Source organism: Seriola lalandi, unplaced genomic scaffold (assembly GCF_002814215.2).
Source record: "Seriola lalandi dorsalis isolate HSWRI2012SDOR001 ecotype SW California unplaced genomic scaffold, Sedor1 jcf7180002054391, whole genome shotgun sequence".
Classification (NCBI taxonomy): Eukaryota; Metazoa; Chordata; class Actinopteri; order Carangiformes; family Carangidae; genus Seriola; species Seriola lalandi.
This window is the reverse complement of record NW_019524944.1, coordinates 40,710-54,812: the sequence shown is the minus strand read 5'-3', so window position 1 is coordinate 54,812 and position 14,103 is coordinate 40,710. Positions and strand designations below refer to the sequence as shown.

At 43.1% G+C, this 14,103-nt stretch overlaps 1 protein-coding gene across 3 annotated transcripts in view; it reads left to right on the top strand.

Annotated features, from left to right (window-relative positions):
- Positions 1-14,103, top strand: part of slit1a (slit homolog 1a (Drosophila)) — an 88,374-nt gene that overhangs the window by 36,533 nt on the left and 37,738 nt on the right. For all 3 annotated transcript variants that reach the window (XM_087174887.1, XM_023409402.2, XM_087174886.1), the window contains exons 5-6: positions 12,882-12,953; positions 13,744-13,815. In XM_087174887.1, coding sequence (XP_087031013.1) covers positions 12,882-12,953; positions 13,744-13,815 — 144 coding nt within the window. The remainder of the gene's footprint in view (positions 1-12,881; positions 12,954-13,743; positions 13,816-14,103) is intronic.

The window sequence follows — 14,103 nt, the reverse complement described above, 5'->3', positions numbered from 1 at the left end:
CAAGTCAAAGCATTGAAAAATTACATAAGCGCAATGTGTCTTTCCAGAAACAGTGTCATAGTTACGCTTGATAATCCACAGACCACACTGTGAACAATTTTCATTGGAACTACTTTTACCAAAGAAATAGTTCCAATGAAAACTGTTCACACTGAGGTCTGCCATAATACCACGAGGAATAACTGTAAACGTCTTGTTGGTCATAGAAGCAGATCGTCTATATCCATGATTTGAAATAGTTGTCTTTGTCTGTCATTATGTGGTGGTTGTAAGGTTTGCTTCACTCACTCCCAGGCCTATATTGTATGTGGGCTGTCAGTGTGGGAGGATGAGGGTATTCCAGAGCATTGCAGAGGACAGAGTAAACATCCAGAGCAGTCACTGATGTCCATTGTTACGCTCTTTTTCTCAGGATGCCTCCCACCCACTGCAGCACAGCTGGGACCAAAACCATTGTCCTCTCCTTCCTATGCCAGGCTCAGTCTTGCTCTTACAAACAGAACACACACACATAAAAATGTGCATGCTTGCAAACAAACACACACACATGCACACACATGCACGTACACACACTATCCTCAAGGCTTAGTCATAATTCCAGCTGAGTACCTTTTGTCTCCTAGCAACCAGCACCTCTGCAGTTTCTGGCCTTGCACCTCTAGTTTGGACTGAGAACCCATCCCACCATTAGGATTGCACACACACACACCGACATGCATGCACACATATACATACACACACACACACACACACACACGCACACACACTGACTAGATTTGGGTTTTGACTTGCTGCCTGAGTAAAATTGAATCTCGAAAGTATTGGGCCGTTAGCTCTTGTGGAATGACTTCCTTTATGCAGTGAAGTTAATGAAGAGCACTGATAGAAAGAAAGGCGGAAAATGAAAGCCCAGAGGCTCTGATTCAGTTTCATTGCAGTTTTTTTTTTTACTTGAAGTCACAGTTTTCTCTGTGAAATTGTAGCTGCCAAGGTCCTGTGAGCCCACAACAAAATCAGCATCTATACGAACAGGCATCAAAGAAAATTACCTCTAAGAAAAGAGTAACATTTATGCAAATTTCTTCAGACAAAAGAAGCAGAATAATCATGAAAAAACATAAATTAGAATTAAAATAAGCGAAGACAATCATTCGAAAAAAAGAAAGACAGCACCGAACTGAAGAAAAAAGCAATTAAAGATCAATGTAAATGGGAGTAATTATTCGATTCTGGGCTCATCACTTGGAGGCCAAAATCAAATAAAGGAGTTAAAAACATAGTTTTAAAGTTTGTGTGTGTTTAGTCGGTTTGTAAGAGCTGACTCCAGAGTGAGCATAGCCGTTTGCCTTCCTGACAGCCTCATGTAATATTCATGAAAGATTTCCATAGTCTCAGAGACCCTGCAGTTATTTATTCATAGCTTCACGAATGCCTTTACTGACCCCTGACATGTACACACACCTGTCACAGGAAGGAAATGTTGCCTCTTCAAACCTGTTCACACACATACACAGACACACAGACACACAGACACACACACACACACACACATACACACACACACACACACACACTGTGCCAGCTGACCAGTGGTTAACCTTTACCTCTTTACTTATGTAATAGGCTGTCTGGGATGAGCAGTGCAGTCTGGTTGAGCAGATGGAGATGCAAAATCGCTGAATACTCTTGAGCACACAGGATGACTTAAAAAAAAATACAACTCTTTAATTCTCACTCAGGTAACTATTGTTTTGTATGCATCCACTGTTCTGGGCGTCATCAGTGTTTTCCATCATTGGCCTTGTTCTATGCAGAATCAGTATTTGCTCAAAACTCCAGCTGCTTTAAATGTTTATCTGTTTGAAAAACACGTAGCAATGACGCCTACACATGTAGCCGCTGTAGCTACACAATAAACTGCTGGAGATTGTTTATAGTCAAGAAGAAAGTTGAGGAAAGTCACAGCTACTTTTGTCTTTACTCACTTCTCATGCCTTATTCACCATCACAAAACGAATCAGAGCTGAAACAATTAGTTAATCAGCAAAACAATTATCAGTGACAAGTTATAGATATACCATTAAATAAAGTCATTTTTTAAACAAATATTCCTAAAATCCACTGCTTCCGATTCTCTAACAGGAATCTTTGCTGATTTGTTTCTTTTCTATGATAGTGAACTGAATATCTTTGGGTTTCAGACTGTTGTGTAAACAAAACAAGCAATTTGAATAGCTAATCATTTGAATTATCTTGGGTTGTGAAAACTTCAGGAAACTTATTTTTTTACATTTTGTAAACTAGTTGATCAGTTGATTGAGAAAAAGTTCAGCACATCGATCGATTATGAAAATAGTTGTTTTTGTTTTGGCTCTAAAGTGAGTGAAAAATGGAAACAAGATCACGTTGCTGTTGACGATTGCAAGGCAAAGGGTGTCAGGTTAAACCATCCCATCGTTCTTCTCTATCACAAAGTGAATGAGTGTGAAAGGATACTTTACTAATATAATCAAGCCATGATATAACCTGCCAGCAGTGATGTGGCGGTGCTATCAACACATTGCCATATACTGTGATGCACAAGTGTGATTCCACCGTCTGTTTGTGACAAAGTGACGTGCGCAGCCGCTGCTTTTGTCTCCAGCAAACCATAGTCACCTATACTGCGTATTTTGGGAAGCACTGAGTGCAGAGATACAGGGACGACAGGCCTGACTTACTGCTGATTACATTGCTGCCTTGCTGCATTAAGATAACGTGTGTGTGTGTGTGTGTGTGTGTGTGTGTGTGTGTGTGGGGGAGTGAAAGCACCGTATGTATGTGCATGCATGCCTTGGAGGGCCCATTTGTTTGCATGTGAGTGTGTCCTGTTAAAGATAAGGTGATACATGCCCAGGGTGAATTGTTGAGTTGACGTCAGCCACAATGCACCTGTTTCATGCATCATGGCGAGCAGGAGGCAGTATAGGTAACCGAGGGAAGAGCCTGCAGCCTTTGTTGTTCCATCACTTCACCTCTCAGGTCTGTGCTATAGGACATCTAAATCTCCCACTCAATGTGCAATGTGGCCTTATTTTCCCTCACAGCAAAATGATGCATATATACAAGATATTTAAGTCACTGCACACCCACATTTAAACATGTAATAGGAAAACTGGGTAAGAGTTTAGAGGAGTAATATTATATGCAACAATAACAAGATGAGTTGAGGGGAAATGATACAGTTTTCCTTCTAATGAGGTCTTCTGTTTGGACTAGGTGTCCTTGACTGTGTATATCTAGGCAAGTAGCTTTGGGCTTTTTTTAAGTTTAGCTTTCAGAGGGATTTGGACAGAGAAGGGGCATGATATAAAGGTAGCTACTCTGCTCACCTTCCCTCTGGCTTAGTCCTCTCCTCTCCTCTCCTCTCCTCTACTCTCCTCTCCTCTCCTCTGGCATGATACTTTCCATGTGTGACGGCGACTGTGAGAGTTTAAAGTAATGACGGGGAGGTTTCACTCTCTATTACAGTGAGTCTAGAGAATAGAAGAGGCTGTGTACCAGTTCCTCAGAGAGGGGAAGGCAAAGGAAACCAGAAAATGATCTATGCAGGGGTTCATTCATCAAATCCCTCTGTCCATGTGTTTCATGTTTTTTTTTTTGTTTTTTTTTAAACTCTCTTTCTTTCCCAAAGCTTTTTCTCACTCAGTGTCTTAATGCAACTCTGCACCTCGACGAAGTGTACAAGGTCGATTAAGTGTCCTGAAGTGTGTTTGGTTTACGTGTTGATTGAAATAGCTCCTGACTGTGTGTGTCTTAGTGACAGTCCTCTGATCTGATATCCGCCGCCTGTGGTTAGGTGTGGTGGATCTGTCATCACAGCGGCTCAATAACACTGACCTCAGACCAGCGCTTCCAGGAAAAGCTTGTCATCCGATCTACAGGATCAGTTTTCCACTTTCTAGGTAGCCAGCCGTTCACAAAGAGGCATCTATAACTAGTTTAGGGAGACCACACAGCGTGTATGTGTGTGTGTGAGTGTAAGAGCAGCCACCCAGTTTGGGCTTTGTTGTCTTTCTAAATGGCTGCCTCCTTCCCGTTTTACTCCTGTCCCGACATTAGTCCAATCTACAAAATGATTTCCAGGCTATTCTCAGAGGTGGAGATCATTATTTCTGGCTTGGTGTGAGCCCGCTGGCTAATGTGGGGATAGGTAATGGCAGTGATAATGGACATGTTGAGAGGTGTGCTTTCCCTCACCCTCCCGCCTTTCCTCTCACAGTGTTCTTCTCACACTTTTCTTCTATTGTCCAGCAGGTAGACAGCATGATGGATGGACGGGGGCTTGGCTGCGGCCCTGTGCAAAGCAGCGCTATCGTACACCCCGCCGTCAGTTGATAGCGCCTGTAAGCGTTTGTCATGATCGATGCCGCTCAGCCCCTGCTCCATCACTCAGCTTGACTGCCAATGAAAGGCTTGGACATACTCAGAAACACAAGTAGACATAATGGTAGGGGGAAATTAGGGTGAATCGAGAGCTGGGAGAGGGGATAGATTTTCTCCCTTCTTTCTTAGCCATGTTAACTCTTTCATTTACTTCACGGGTGGCAGCAGAGCACATGGCCAAATGTATGCGCTCATATGGGATTTTTAAGCCTAGAAATACACACAGACATCATGAATCATTTACAGTGAAAGAAGAGATGTGGGCAACAGTTAAACTAGCTCTGTCTTGATTCTCTTTGTGTGTGTGTGTGTGTGTGTGTGTGTGTGTGTGTGTGTGTGTGTGTGTGTGTGTGTGTGTGTCAGCCCTCATGTGGACTTGATAAGTTCCCCTGACAGTGTGTTTGCTCTTGGTGGTTGTTGAGTGTTCCAGTCTGGGAGCGCTGTGTGTTTCTCATTGGTTGGTGAGCTGTAGATGATTAGAGTGGAGTCCATCCATGAAATCCCCTTTAGGTCCCATCGAAAAGAGACAGTTTGTGGATGTGTGTGTATTATGAGAGCGAGAGAACCAGGGGAGACAGAGGGTGTTACGCCGGCCGTATCTTTCAACATCAGAATAAATCACAAACCCTCTCCAGATGGCCTCCTCCTTCCTCTGTCAGCATGTATGGAAGCATAGGACGTTAGAGGGTTAAACATATAAATGAGCGCGCCGCTATAATCGTCTGTGGGGTATGTTGGAAATGAGATAATGCTGCTTGATGACTTATTTCCTGAAGTCCATATAAATAAATAGAGAAGGCGACACTGCAGAGGAAAGAGAGACTATAGTGATGTGACATGCAGCTCTGCTCAAACATTTTCCCTGGCTGTTTGTACTAGTTTTGGTGGACTGGTGTTGACACTAGCTTTCAAAAGAAAAGAGAAATCTACAAAGGAAAACAGATGCTATTGAATTGTGCCGCATTTGTTATTAACACAGTGTTTGTTTTTCATTAGGATTCTTTGTAGAGTCTATATTTAGTCCTAGAAGAGAGACGTGGAGGAAACAAGAGTCTCTCCTGGGTTTTTGTGTGAGAGTTTTCCTAAAGCAGCCTGTTTATTCCTCTCTTTATGAAAGCAGCAGTTTCTCCTTCCCCACTTATCAAGTCCTCCTCCCACTGAGCTCCATCCAGCTCTCTCCTCCTCCTCTCATCTCCACCACAAAGGGACTAGAGAAACACTTTACACACTCTGCGTGCTTGCATGTGCCGTGTGTCTGCGCATGATAATTTGCGTGAACATGAATGGAGGATTTTATTTTTAAGACTGTGTTGTGACCTCCAGATGATAATGGTAATCATGATGATGATGATGATAGTGGTGGTGGTGGTGGTGTCTGGCTCCCTTGTCCAGATTGCACTGACTGCTGTAAGGAGGTATTACACACCGAGGGGAGACAGGAGAGAGAAAATGAGGGGAGACACGGCTCGGAGGCTTGTTTATCATTTATTCTGGCGAGAAAGAAAGCAAAATGTGAAGGTGTGGAGAGAGAAGGATGAGAAAGGGGGGGGGGGGGCATGAGGGTGAGAAAGAAGGCGCAGATACTCTTGACCGCACACAGAAACACTCAGCCACTCTCTCCGGGCCACACAAACATACACACACACACACACACACACACACACACATGCCTGTGTTTTGGCAAGCACCCAAACGCCCTGCAGCCTCGATGCATACTCCTTCTCACCTCTTTTTGTTATCCCCCACTCTTAACACCTTCCCTCTTTTTTCATCCGTCTGACACTGCGGGTTTTTGGTCTTCTACAGTTCTCTGCACCTCAGCCAAAGATATGTCTTCACATAAATGCACCATGTTAACATAGTCAGGTTTTTTTTTTTTCTTTGCACTTTTCAAGCGGGGCTTCATGCACTCTCAGAAATTGTCTTAATCAAGAGATAACATCTACCGTCTGCCTCGCCAGTGACAGAGCTAAGGGCAACATTTTTACATTAGGCCTGGTCGAGCCATCTCTAACTTCCTACTCCCCCTTCCTCCACTCCTATACCTGCTCGCTGTCACACCAGTGAGAGAGTAGAGCTGTTTTTAAGTCTTCCAACTCAGGTCTTGAGATGAATCCAAGTCAATTCAAGTGTCTTTTAGTCAAGTCACATTTGTTGATTGGTAAATTGCAAATTGATTACAGTTTTTTTGGTGTCTGAGTGCTGACAATTAAAATGACATTTGAACATTTTGCTTTCAGACCGGCGTTAAAAATGAACCTGTAACTTTTTAAAGAACAGTAGAGGCAATGACTGAGTACTAATATGAACAGTTTAGGTATCATTAAGACAAGATGTTGATGTGGATATAAATACTTCATGCATGCATGGCTTGGTTTGTTTATCTGAATGTATTGCTCCTTTATTTGCAGTTATCTCTTGAGTCATTTGTTGGTACATTTCCATGTTCAGCCACTTCACCTTCTGAAGGCCCACAGTTTCTGTGTGTTGTGTGTGTGTGTGTGTGTGTGTGTGTGTGTGTGTGTGTGTGTGTGTGTGTGTGTGTGTGTGTGGTTGTGTGTGGTTGTGTGTGGTTGTTTATGTGTGTGTCCACTTGTGGGTTTTTACCGTGCAGGGAGGAAGAAAGTAGTTAGCAGTTAGTGGCAGCACACTGCCATTCTTTTAACAGCCCTCACACACCTCATTAACTCGCTTAATGAGTAAGTAATCAGACACATTCCCTCTCTCTTTCTCTGTCTTTTTCTCCCTCTTTAAATGGCAGGATAAAATTAAGAGCATTTGGCAAGAATAAACATTTTCTTATCATGCAGTCCAGTCAAGAAATCAAGAAAACAAACACTCTATTTTAGATACAGACACATACACACACTAAACAAATGCACCATACATACAGGCGCCTCTTTTCAGAACCTGCAGTTATTTATTAGGATTAGAAATTAGAAATCCAATCAGTCACAAATGGATACAGTTCTACTGGTTTTTAAGACAGGGATAAAATGCTTTCTTTGTTAAATGTAAAAGTACGGTGCCATGAGAGATGGACTGAACAGACAGAGCGATGAAATAAGGGTGAGAGGCTCTGAAAGTAGCATTAGGAAAACTCAGGTCATGTCTGCACCACTGTGGATGAAGTGTCATTTACATGTTGAAAGATTTCTATCCCGCACTTTCAGATCATTTTCTTTGCTTCTGAAATAAAACAGAGCTGTAAAATCATCTAAAAATCTCCTTCACCAGCAGTCTCATGCTAGATCACATGACAGTTATGCCAGTAGTTTGGAAAAACTCCCAATCCATACTGCAGCGCAAAAACTTTTAATCGACATTTATTCGCTTGTAGGGAGTATTTTCAAGAGCTGTTATTGAAATAAAAATCAGACTTATTAGTTTTTCCTTAAAAATTGTGAGAAACAGAGCTACAGTCCTCGCTGCATCTGGCCCGGTTCGAGCCCCGCATCGGACGGCCTTTGCTGCATGTCGTTCCCACTCTCTCTGCTTCCCCATTTCCTGTCTCACTACTGCACTATCAAACAAAGGCATAAAAAAGCCTAAAAAATATACTTTAAAAAAAAAAAAGGTGAATTTAGTACCAACATTAGTGTGAGGGAGAAAGAGAGTAGTAAAGGTGAACAGTCGGTGTGAAGTAGGTCACTGAAATCCCATAAATCCTTAAATGGCACCAAGACATCAGAACATCAGATCATCCCGTCTGATTCAAGATCCCCTGTGTTGACCACTCATGTCAACCAAGTGTGTTGGCAGAAGTTATGAAATCTTTAGGATATGAAAGAGGCAATTGTTTGCGTTCGCACGGAGGCATGTGTGTGCATGTGTCCATGTGCGTGTTTTCATTTGTGCATTCAAAGTTGTATATTACTTAGCCACAGACCCCCACACTGTGGAGCCTGTAGCCCTGAGGGCTTGAGGTGGCTGAGCCTTTGCAGCATCCCAGAGACTCCTTTTGCTGTCAGAAATAAAAATTGAAAGAACTGAAGGTGTGATTATCAAAGCATAAAAAAAAAACAATGCTAATCTCATTACACAGCTTTTTCGATTGGTGTGAATCAACATCCCATTGGTTATGAAGCCAAAGTAGGTATTTGTATCATAGGAAAGACAGAAGAGAGTTGAAGTTGTACAGTATTAGTGCAGTGTACTGAGATATGGATCAGAGGTTAATGATGTGAATCAGACAGGAACCAGACATTACCTTCAGTGTGCGACTAATCTCCAGTCAAGGCGCCTTGAGCTATGTCTGATAACATTGCTAATTATTCCAGATATAGCCTCTGCAGGGATTCTTGTAAACAAGCCTATCAGTAGCTAAGTTTACTGTTAGAGCACTTTACACTGACTAAACGATACCATTGTTTGAGGTCTTTTATAAGTGAAACCTTAAAAAACCTGACCGCAGAGTGTTAGAGGCTGTAGCTCATACGGCGAGGACACACCTGAAAACATGTGTGTTACTTCATCATTAGGGCTACAATGGGAATGAACTGTGAGCAACGTCACCTAAAGAGAGCCAGGCTACATTAATGAACTAACTGCCCACTTGGAGGTATGTAGTGCATTAAGGTAAATCTATACCAGGTCTAGGCTGTTTGAACACCAACATAACCACACTCACTCTCGCTCACTCAGACATTGCTTCACACACCTGTAATGAAAAAAGACTGGTGGGCATGCTGTGTGCAGGAAATAGGGAAACAAAAAGTTGCAGGTCTGACATCATTACAGCTCTCTGTGAGATGCCTGGGGGCCTGGAATGGGGCTTGGGGGAGGGGGGCAGCCATGCCTCAGGATAGTCCTCATAGCATTGTGATGAGTGCATGGACGGAGTCTGGGCAATGGAGAGTGCAGTGTGGCTTTGACGGTTTCCATGAATCCTTTTCCCCTGAACAAATCTGTGCGAGTTCAGTGAAGTCTAGGGGTTGTGACCTCTGCTCCTGCTCTTAACTTTGTCTGCTCTCTGCTCCTGCAGTACCGTGCAATCTGATGAGCCTGAGGCTGGAAGTTGACTCACATTTTGGAAAGAGTGTAATGGGGGGCAATCTTTTTTAATCTTTCTGTCATTTCTCACCATGCCAGTTTGGTTGTCTTTAACTGTGTTTGGGCCTCTTCTCAAGTGATGCACTGTGGTGGTATTTGCTGAGTGGCTGTAACATTAGATTTACTGTCATTACTTAGTGATGGAGACCATGGTGGCCAATATCCCTCCCTGTGGTTTCTGTTCTCACATAATCATGTCTGTTTTTGAAGGGATCAGTGCTTCCCTAAAAATCTGCTTCCAAACTAATCAGAAATGTCAAATATCTCAGAGCCAACACTGTCGGGGCTGAGCTTACAAAAAATACCAGTGAGGGGCAACCACAGACTATGTAAAATACAGCATGGTCTCCCACAGAAATGTCCTGTTTGCCATTTTGAGAATGTGTAAATGCAGAAATGTAACATTGCTAAATTTAATATTGCTCTGGCTCCCGTAGGAGTTGAACCCGTCGATAAATTCTCAAAGGACACAGAAGACAGCAGACTCCAAACCAAGACCACTGTGATTATTCTGTTAGTTGTGACAGAGGAGAGAAAGGATCAGGCAGAAGGAGAAAATGCGAGAAAGGCAGACTTTCTGGCATGATAGAGAGCATCCCTCAGGGCTGTCGTGGGCCTTCTTTTTTTTTTTTTCTTTGGGCATGCATTGTCCCAGAACAGACCTACAGTTATAAAGCGACCTCCCACGACCTCTGCATCTAATCCAATCAAACAGCACCATAAGTGGGAGCATATAGATCACTCCAGCCAATTGTGTTATAGCGTGCTAACAGGATTATGGGGGCTTTAGTGTGCGGATTCCACCCCAGACCTTTGATTTTACTACTTACACTCATAGCATTGAATTCATATTGTCAGAGCCTCCTTGCCTCGTCTTGCATTCCAGCCTGTCATGCCTGTCTCACTTTCTCTGTCGCCTCTGGCTCCCCAACAGTGCTGTCCCAGCACAGCGATCTGTTATCATTTCTTATTGTAACCCGGGAGCAAACACACACACACATTCAGATGTGTATAAGAGACAGGTCATTAACAGTGTGTGTGCAGTACAGCACTTAGGCATTGCCGTGTGTGTTAGTGTGTTTGTTGCAGGAAGGTGAGAGAAGGTGAGAGTACTAATTAGTCATCAGGTGGAGTGCAGGGCAAGGTGGACCAAAAGCATTCTACACGCATGGAGCAGCCGCTTTGATAAGAGGCACCAATATAGCCCGGGTGCCAGACTGACTCAGCTTTCAACTCTGCACTCAGACAGTTTTGCCAAGAGAACAACAAAGGAGCTGGAGGGAGCACAACTGTTCTTGCTCCCATGCTTGCTTTTGAGGGAGGCATGAAGCTGGTTTTGATGTCTTGATGTCTGAGATATGATTCTGCGAAATGTGGCAGACTGACAGAACAGACAGATTATTGTTGTGTAATCGCCTAAATTGCCTGCTAACTGTGTTGCCCGTGTACCTCGGTGAAAGCAGATGTTATGCAGATCTGCTGAGGAAATAAAACTCAAAAACCTCAGATGATAAAATTAGAGCAATCCATCAGATGGAATATTTATGTTCTCTTTGAACACAAGCCAGCGATGTGTGTGTTTCGTTTGCACATCTGTACATGTACGTCACGTTTTTGTGAGTTGAGAATGACAGCCAGATGAAGCTGTTGTCTATACTGTTGGAATGTGATGCAGTTAAAACAACTGGACCACTTGTTTTGAGTTTGTCCAAGGTACAACTGTTCTTTTTATGGTCATTCCCATGTTGTGTCTTGTCATGTTTAACACACATCCGTCTCCTAATCGGGTCAGTGTAAAGAGGGGGCAATGTCCAACAGGTTACAGTCGGCTGCACATGCAGCCACGTCCTGTGAGATATTGAACTGTGCATGTACAAGCAAAATGCAATGTTTCATTGTGGTAAAAGTTCAACAGTTGCCTTGGATTTAATATAGTCAAACACCAAAAAACAAAAACAAAATAAAAACACAAATTCAATTTTTAATTGTGGTGTATTTGCAGTGGCCTGCAGAGCGCTTTTAATTTCTGCTGCACCATAAAGGCACAACCACCCATTCATTAGATAGATTGCACAACACAACCGCTGTGGTGTGTTTTGCTCCTCGCTTTTGTATCCCGCTGAAACAATGTGCAATATTCATTCCAAGAGAGAAGTTCTGGAAAGGATGACCCAATGGGGACACTATGTGAGACTGATGTGTTACAGGAGTCTTGGGAACTCATTTTAACATGACCCCATGGGGTTTTATAAGTGTGGATACTTGTTGTGTGTATCGTGGGGTTGCGTGCTGCGGTGTACATGAACATTAAATAAGTAATAGTCATCAAAATCTTATGAAAATAGTTTTGTAGTTTTATATGTTCTGATGGTGTGCTTGAGCCCCTCTATGGGCGACCATAAGTACTCTGTTTACGTCTGTCCGAGCTGTGGGAGCCCTCCATGTGTGTCTGTTTCAAGACAGGGGCCTCTCTTGCAGCGCCCTACAATTTCCTCATGTAGTGTGTGTGTGTGTGTGTGTGTGTGTGTGTGTGTGTGTGTGTAGAAGAGGGGCAGAGCCTTTCAGAATGAGGTTAGCTCACCATTTAAACGGCAGACAAAAGACTCTGCTAATTAAAACTATGGCTACTTGTGTTTCATTTATTCTCTTTCCCTCCTCTCCTCTCTGACCTTCCCCTCTGTTCTGTCACTCTCTTACTTTCCACACACATGCACTTTTCAAATGCCTAATTTGTACCCACCGTTTGGACACACACACACACACACACACACACACACACACACACACAGTCTAATTCTAAAAGATAATTTTCTTTGTGCAACTGCGTCCTAATGAATCCACCCCACAGGACCAGCGAGGACCCCTCATTGGTCGCTGCCCTGCTGCCCGTTTGTTCGGCCTGTGTGCAGGCAGTGAGTTGGGCACCTCACACCAGAGAATGGTTAAGGCCCAGAGAACAAATTGTAGCATGAGTGAACACTGAATAACACAGCCACTATAAAATAACCACTCCGTTGTGAGAAGAGCTCTCCATGCAGTACCACACCTCAGGGTTTTGGCACACATTGGAGAGGAAGAAAAACACTGCCCTTAGCTTTCTGTTCTGCACCGATGAGTGTGGTAAAAAAAAAAAAAAAAAAAAAAAGGGAGTGACACTGAATAGAGAGTGAATTCTGCTGCTTGAAAAGCACGCTTTAAACACTGGAAATCAAACGTTTACAGAGGAAATTGTTGAAACGCGTTAATACTGCTTCCATAAAGGCTTGTATTGTACCTTTTTAAAGAACACACAAACACACACACACACACACACACACACACACCCTGTTCAACCGAACAAACCTAGCCAAGTCATCCTCAAGGATAAGTGATGTGTAACTAATGTCTGCTTATTGTCTCCACAGAGATCTGAGTGAGAACTTCATCCAGTCCATCCCCAGGAAAGCATTCAGAGGAGCTACAGACATCAAAAACCTGTGAGTGCCTCACCCTTTTCAGCAGGGATTCGCTGGGAGCCAGAACTCACAGTTATTTTCATTATTGACTAATGATTGGTCGATAGAATCTCAGCAAATGGCAAAAAAATGCCGGCCATGAGTTCCCAGAGCCCATGATGATGTCTTCAAATGTATTCTTTTGTCTGACAGCCCAAAACCCAAAGATATTCAGTTTACTTTCACAGAAGTCTAAGAAAATCAGAACATATTCACATTTGAGAAGCTGGAAACGTTTTGTTTCAAAAATATTAGTTTCTAATTGATTAGTTGTTTACTAATCGATTAATTAACTGTTAGAAGTATTGGTAGTTGATAACTCAGTGAAAGTGTAGGTAATTCCGGCATTTGAACCTTTTTTCTTTATCTGGCTGAGTTAATGGCCGTCTGTAACAGTGTTTTTGTATGCATGTTCAGTGGTTTATATATCACTCTGATTGAGGAGACTACCTACCTCGCTCGCACACACAGCTCCCCAAAGATGCTTCGTAGCAACTGTGATTTACATCTTCACCACAGTATACAGGACACGCATTCACACACGGACACACAGATTTATGAGGTGTGCCGATGCAGATAAACAATCAGCAAAAGTCCCCTTTTGCTGCTCTCGGGGGTTACATGAGCTGTGATGACTAAACTAGTATCGATTTACCATATTCCATCAGTGTACTACTTACTGTATCGACGATCACAACTACCCCGCGGGGAGAGTGAAAGATTGTGCATGTGTCTTGTGTAACAAAGCCCCTCTCTCCTGTGTGTTCTGCAGTCAGCTGGATAAAAACCACATCAGCTGCATTGAGGATGGAGCCTTCAGAGCTCTCAGAGGCTTGGAAGTGCTGTAAGTATCTGAAGTGATGCTATTTATCCAGCTCCCCCTCCCCTGCTATCATTCCATTAAAGCTCTTAGTTAAATTAAGACATTATTTTGCCCTGCTAATAACCACAACTAATATATACACATAGCACAGGCCTTTAATTAGTTAGTATGGCCTTGGTCATTATGCCAAAATACCCCCAGTGGGCCTCATGAGGGGGCCTGCATCATGGAGACCAGGCTCCATTAACTCATTGTTCCACACAGTTGACAGAAGCGTTCCCCTCGATCACATTAACACCCCACCCACCC